We start from the raw sequence: 7,500 nt of genomic DNA, 5'->3' as shown, positions 1-7,500 counted from the left end.
GGCGAGAGCGGGATTCGAACCCACACCCTCTGAACCCCCTTCGTGCGTATACGCAAGCAGAAGATCAAATACGCACGTTAAGGATCAAGTAATCAGTGTCAACATTCGGTGGGTTATGGAAACAAGAACATACCCCTGCATGCACACTCGCGAAAACGGAGTGTGGCTGCCTAACATGGCTGGGTAAATATACAAAACGGTCATACACGTAAAATGTTACATTATTATCTGAGTGTGTATGCGTGCGTGACTTAAGATAACAAAACGCGGAGCTGAAAAAACTTTTGAGCCGAGCGAACACAGAGATAACGGAAGATTAAGGTTACAATGTTTGAGTGAGATGAGAGAAGTAACCAAACTGACTGAATGACACAGGAAACAAATGATGAGCATCCAAAGACAGCTGTTAGCCCGGGCTCTACCGAGGTAGGCAGCCTGTTGTGCAAATTAATGACCCCCGTGTTTGTAAAGCTCTTAAAGCTTGGTCTCCGATACAAGGATAGGCGCTGTATAAATATCCATCGTTTTCAGTTTCTCAAGGAGGCGTCACTGCGTTCGGACAAATCCACATGCACTGCACCACATCTGCTAGGCAGATGCCTGAGAGCAGCAAAACCCAACGCGCTTAGTTCAGGGATTGAGTGCATGCTTACATATATGTGTACCAATCAGTGTGGGTTTCTTTTCAACATGATTTTGCCAGAGAGTTTCAGTTTCAGTTTCAGTAGCTCAAGGAGGCGTCACTGCGTTCGGACAAATCCATATACGCTACACCACATCTGCCAAGCAGATGCCTGACCAGCAGCACAACCCAACGCGCTTAGTCAGGCCTTGAGAAAAAGAAAAAAAAGAAGAAAAAAAGGTGAATAAATAAGAGATAAGCTTACATAAATAAATAAATAAATAATAATTATAATATAAAAAGGTAGTAATAATAATAATAATAATAATAATAATAGTAATAAATAATAATAATAATAAACAAATAAGACAACAATGATGATAAATAAGCAAATAAATGTAAAACATGAAGACACACATTCACACATACAACCACACATGCATAACAGATATGCACCAAACATGCAGTTTCACAGATATGAAAGCATGCCAGAGAACAACACTTGTTGCCGTGGGTTCTTTTCCGATGCGTGCTGCACACATGACCTCAGTTTATTGTCTCATCCGAAAGTCTAGCCGCTCCGCTCACTTTGGTTTTCCAGTCTTATTCTTCTTCTTCGTTCGTGGGCTGCAACTTCCACGTTCACTCGTATGTACACGAGTTGGCTTTGACGTGTATGACCGTATTTACCCGCCACGTAGGTAGCCATACTCCGCCATGCTGGGGGTGATTTTCCAGTCAAACTTGCGAGACAGGGCGAGAGCGATGTTCGAACCCACTCCTCTCACGTACGGACTCTCTGTACTGGCAGCTGAGCGTCGAAACCATTCTGCCATATATGTGGAGTGATGGCCTAGAGGTAACGCGTCCGCCTAGGAAGCGAGAGAATCTGAGCGCGCTGGTTCGAATCACGGTTCAGCCGCCGATATTTTCTCCCCCTCCACTAGACCGTGAGTGGTGGTCTGGACGCTAGTCATTCGGATGAGACAATAAACCGAGGTCCCGTCTGCAGCATGCACTTAGCGTACTTAAAAAAACCCACGGCAACAAAAGGGTTGTTCCTGGCAAAATTCTGTAGAAAAATCCACATCGATAGGAAAAACAAATAAAACTGCATGCAGGAAAAAAAACAAACAAAAAACAAACAAAACAAAAAAACAAAAAAAAATGGGTGGCGCTGTAGTATAGCGACGCGCTCTCCCTGGGGAGAGCAGCCCGAATTTCACACAGAGAAATCTGTTGTGATAAAAAGAAATACAAATACAAATACAAATACCTTCCTCCGTTATGTATGCATCCATATCATTCATCATTCTTTTTTTTTTCCCCCATCAGGAGTGACCATGGCGTTCCCGGAGGACCCCCGAAAGCGGGTGGCTGAAGAGAAGAAGGTCCGCATTGACCACAGCGACGTGTACTTGGAGAACGAGAAGCTGTCCGAGGCCTTGAACAGTGACCTTGACCTTCTGGCCCGACGATGTCATCGCCAGGTCATCAACCGCGACAACGAAATCCGGTGAGATTGATTTGATAATGTAGGGATGAAGATGCATGAATGCGTGGATAACATAGGCAGGTGTGGTGTCTGTCTGTCTGTCTGTCTGTCTATCTATCTATCTGACACAGGGTCACATACATACATACACAAAATGAATAAATGGAGAAATAGACATGCATATACACACAGACAGTCAGACATACCCACAGACAGACAGACAGACAGACAGATAGATAGATAGATAAATAGAATAGATAGATAGATAGGTAGAATAGAAAGAGAAATAGAAATATAGATAGAATAGAATAGATAGAAGACAGAGAGATAGATAGATAGACAGATAGATAGATAGAGAGAGAGAGTTCATGATGGGTGGCATTTTGTAGCTCTCAATTTGTTGTTCTTTTGTGGGGTTTTTTGTTTGTTTTGTTTTTTGACACAAGTAAACATCAGAGAAATTTTTCTTCTCATCACATGTTAAATCCGCACCAGATGTATTACTGGCTTTTTGTTTCATGTTTGTTTGTGTCAAACACACACACACTTTGTATCTCCTTCCTTTTCTTTTTTTTCTTTTTTTTTAATTTCTAAGTTCTCTCTTTCTCTTTTCAGATCGTTACGAAAAACACTTATGAATATGAACGTCACCAAAACCACCTCCAGTTCCTCTTTCCACCCTATGACCACAACCACCACCACCACCACCAACACGAACACCACCACCACCACCACCACCACCACCTTCTACCGACGTCTGAAGCCTCCTCCAGCCTTTGTCAAGCTGGACGTTCACGTCCCACAGCAGAACCCCAACCACGTCAGCAATAATGACAACAACAACGACGACGACGATGACGTAGATGATTCCAGCGACGAAGAGATAAGGAAACGGTGGCGGAAGATCACCCCAGTCAAGAGAGTCGGGGTGGCGTGGGGTGACCCGAGCAGCAGGGAGAAGGAGGTGGGGATTGGGAACAAGGGTCCTTCTTCTGCTTCTTCTGGTTCCACGAAGATGGACGTGAAGAGAGTGACAAGGTACATTGTTTGTTTGTTTGTTTGTTTGTTCGTTCGTTTGTTTGTTCGTTTGTTTACTTCTGTTGTCTTTGTTTGAATTGCTTGCTAACGCGATGACGAGGTACATGATTTGTTTGTCTACTTCTTTTGTCTTTTTTTTTTTTTTTTTTTTTTTGCCATACGATAACATGGTACATTGCTTTTTTTAATTTTTTTAATCTACCTTGTATAATATCTTGCTACGCGATGACAAAATACATTGTTTGTTTATCTGCTTCTTTTTTCTTTGTCTCATTTCTGGCCACGCGATAACAATGTATGCTGTTTATCTGATTACTTGTTTTGTCTTTGTTTAAGTTCTTTCTACGCGATAACAATGTACACTGTTTATCTGATGACTTCTTTTGTCTTTGTTTAAGTTCTTGCTACGCGATAACAATGTACATTGTTTACCTGATTACTTCTTTTGTCTTTGTTTAAGTTCTTGCTACACGATAACAATGTACATTGTTTATCTGATTACTTCTTTTGTCTTTGTTTAAGTTCTTGCTACGCGATAAAAATGTACATTGTTTATCTGATTACTTCTTTTTGTCTTTGTTTAAGTTCTTGCTACGCGATAACAATGTACATTGTTTATCTGATTACTTCTTTTGTCTTTGTTTAAGTTCTTGCTACGCGATAACAATGTACATTGTTTATCTGATTACTTCTTTTGTCTTTGTTTAAGTTCTTGCTACGCGATAAAAATGTACATTGTTTATCTGATTACTTCTTTTGTCTTTGTTTAAGTTCTTGCTACGCGATAAAAATGTACATTGTTTATCTGATTACTTCTTTTGTCTTTGTTTAGGTTCTTGCTACGCGATAATAATGTACACTGTTTATTTGATTACTTCTTTTGTCTTTGTTTAGGTTCTTGCTAGTTGCTAACAGGATATTCTGTTTGTTTACTTTTTGTCTTTGTTTAATCTCTTGCTACGTGATAACAAGGTAAAATGTTTAATTTTTAATTTTTTTCCTACTTTATCTTTTTTCAGTTTCAAGGTTCATTGTTTGTTTGTTTACTTCTTGTGGTGTTCTTTGATTTCCTCCTACGCGATAACGATGTATATTGCTTTAAAAAAAAATCTACTTAGTTTTTGTCCAGTTTTTGCTACACAATAACAAGGCACAGACAAAGAAAAAAAACCCCAAAAATAGGCACATATAAGGAAAACCGGAGTTGGGGCAAACACAGGCAGACACATAGATTTATTGAGTGATTAATTGATTGACTGAATTATTGCCTTTGAATTATTGACTTAGATCAGTTTACATTATCTGGACTGGATTTGTCGATTATCGGACAAAGACCACCACCCCCACAAAAATAGGCACATATAAGGAATCCGGAGTTGGGAGAAACACAGGCAGACACATAGATTTATTGAATGATTAATGGATTGACTGAATTATTGCCTTTGAATTATTGACTTAGATCAGTTTACATTATCTGGACTGGATTTGTCGATTATCGGGCCACTATCCAGACTGGACAGGCCATCAGAGAGCCAGTTAGAACGAGATTTGATAAATAGTCTCTCAGTTTCAGTTTCAGTTTCATTTTTAGTTTCTAAAGTATGCGTCACTACGTTCAGATATATTCATATACGCTGCACCTTCTAGGCAGATGCCTGACCAGCAGCATAGCCTAACGCGCTATTCAGGCTTTGGGTGCACACACACGCACACGAGTACACACACACACACACACACACACACACACACACACACACACACACACACACACACACACACACACACACACACACAAACATACACAGAGATGTGGATTCTTTTCTTTCTTTCTTTCTTTTCTTTTTTTTTTAACTACAAATTTTTGCCACAGGACAGTTACCTCGTTGCCATGGGTTCTTAATCAGTACGCGTCTCTTCCGACTAACTGGACGCTCAGTGTGATTTTCCAGACAGACTTGGGGTAAAGTGTGTGACCGGTATTCGAACGCAGACACTCACGGACACAGCATTGGCAGATAAGCGTCCTAACCATTCTTCCACTTTCCTTGTCATACATACAGGTAGATATACACGGAGGCGGATGCTCGTAAGCAGACAGACGGGTATATTTGTCACAACATTTCTTTTTCAAAGACAGACACACGGACAGTGAGCCGGAATGTGACATTTCTACTCAAAAACATGAACGTGCAGACAGCTGAATACATGACATTTGTATTCCTCTCTTCCTGGGATGCTGTATCATGGATAACAATTATGCTTTTCAAAATATGATTCATGTTCACACCCCTTCAAATGGGGCTCTGGCCTTATGGAATAAAATTATGTTCTGTATTTCTCTCCCCTCCCACACACCACCCACACCCCTCCGCAATCCAGGCAGCAGCTGGTCCTCAACAACCTGGACATGAGCGCCATCCCCTCCTCCTGGTTCACCAAGGTCCACCAACCCTCGGACGTCAATCCACGAAGGCGCCGAGCCGCCAGCGCCCACCCCTCCAACCATCCCTCCCTTGCCAACTCCTCCTCCGCCTCTTCCTCCCCATCCACCTCCATCCCGTCGCGAAGACCTCAAAGCGAGAAGCCCTCCAGACCTCGTCCCAGAAGAACGAAATCCGCCATCCCACCAGCGACCAGCCTCATGAGCGTGTCCTCTTCAGGACTTGACGAGGACGTCCACAAGGACGACAGCGGGGCCATGTTCTGTGGAGGACCTCAGCAGCAGAAGAAGACGGAGAGCACGAGGTCCCGGAGGCAGCTGATGGAGGAGATGGGGGTGGGGGGGAAGTCGGGTGCGGAGTCCGGTGGGGGGGACGCTCTGAACTCCAACCGGGTGAAGTTCTTGTTGGCCTTGCGCCGAGAGCGGGAGAGGCTGGACGGGAGGGTGAAGAGGTTCCTGCAGTCCTGTGACGGCGTTGGGGAGGCTGGGGTCAGCAGCAGGAGGGCCAGGGAGTTCCAGAGCTTTCTGGTGCCACAGACGCTGACTTGAGGTGGTTGTGATGGGTGGGGCATGGGGGACGGACTGTTTGGAGGGTGTTGGGGCGTGGGGGTGGGGGTGGGGAGTGGTGGGTGTTGCTGTGTGTGTGGTATGATGTGCTGCGTTGCGTTGTGTTGCGTTGTGTAGCTTTGCGTTGCGCCGTGTTGTGTTGCGTACCGTTGTGTTGTGTTGTGTTGTTACGGTTGCCATGCTGTACTGTGGTGTGGTCTTATTTATGATGTATTGTGTGGTGTTGTGCTGTGTATTGTTTTTCAGCATTATTTTGTGATGTGTGGGGGTGTTTATTTCTTTGTTTTAACTGCATATTTCTTATTTTATCCATATGTGACGCCGCACGCGAAAATCATGGATAAGTCGCTGGAGTAAATAAATTCCACGCAACACGCTGTGAATGTGACAATGGGTGAAAATATCAGATTTGAGTTTTTTGGTTGTTCAGATTCTATGATTCTTTTTTCTATCAAATTTCCTTTCCAAGCATTATAAAGATATATAAAGTATCAGTGCTTTATTTTGATGTTTTCCCGTTGGGAATTGATGGTGTTGCGCTGTGTATTGTCTTTCAGCATAATTTTGTAATGTGTGGGGTGTTTTTGTTTGTTTGTTTGTTTTAACTGCATATTTCTTATATCGTCCATAAAAATATATTGTGTTGTCGTTTTTTTAACTCACTTGTGTAAACAAAATGAGTCTATGTTTTAACCCGGTGTTCGGTTGTCTGTGTGTGTGTGTGTGTGTGTGTGTGTCCGTGGTAAACTTTGACAATGGCATTTTCTCTGCAACTACTTTGTCAGTTGACACCAAATTTGGCATAAAAATAGGAAAAATTCAGTTCTTTCCAGTCATCTTGTTTAAAACAATATTGCACCTCTGGGATGGCAACAAAAAAAAACAAAAAACAAAACAAAACAAAAAATGAAGCCTAATTATATGCAAACTGCATTTACTGTTATATTTATATTTTTTGTATTCTCTAAACTTGGTACTTTGATCTGATATTCTGACCCAACAGCTAGAGCAGTCATTATTATCATTTTTTGTTCAAACAGGAACTTCTTTTGCTAAGCATGGAAGTTTTATTTATTTTGCAAACGTTTTGGTGCAGATAGTAAAAAAGGGAAATTACTCTGTAATACTAGGGGAGTTAATTTGCTTTAAACTGATCTTTCTCATCTTAAACATTACATTTTGAAATTATACTCAATACATAAAAAGCTTGGATTTTTTTAAAAGTGTATCACAAGTGAGTCTTGAAGGCCTTGCCTCTCTTGTTTTTATTTTTTTATTTTTTTTTTTATTCTGTCGATGTTTTCTGGTACCCACTACTTTTTATCACTGATTCATCCA

General features: G+C 41.7%; 1 protein-coding gene across 2 annotated transcripts in view; it reads left to right on the top strand.

Moving 5' to 3' along the window:
* LOC143298005 (uncharacterized) overlaps positions 1–7,046 on the top strand; it is a 21,456-nt gene extending 14,410 nt beyond the window's left edge. For both annotated transcript variants that reach the window (XM_076610649.1, XM_076610650.1), the window contains exons 2-4: positions 1,958–2,138; positions 2,733–3,155; positions 5,535–7,046. In XM_076610649.1, coding sequence (XP_076466764.1) covers positions 1,966–2,138; positions 2,733–3,155; positions 5,535–6,144 — 1,206 coding nt within the window. In that variant the 5' untranslated portion in view covers positions 1,958–1,965 and the 3' untranslated portion in view covers positions 6,145–7,046. The remainder of the gene's footprint in view (positions 1–1,957; positions 2,139–2,732; positions 3,156–5,534) is intronic.
* Positions 7,047–7,500: the final 454 nt, after the last annotated feature.

This window comes from Babylonia areolata, chromosome 23 (genome assembly GCF_041734735.1).
Source record: "Babylonia areolata isolate BAREFJ2019XMU chromosome 23, ASM4173473v1, whole genome shotgun sequence".
NCBI lineage: Eukaryota > Metazoa > Mollusca > Gastropoda > Neogastropoda > Buccinidae > Babylonia > Babylonia areolata.
This window is presented reverse-complemented; position numbering and strand designations above follow the sequence as displayed.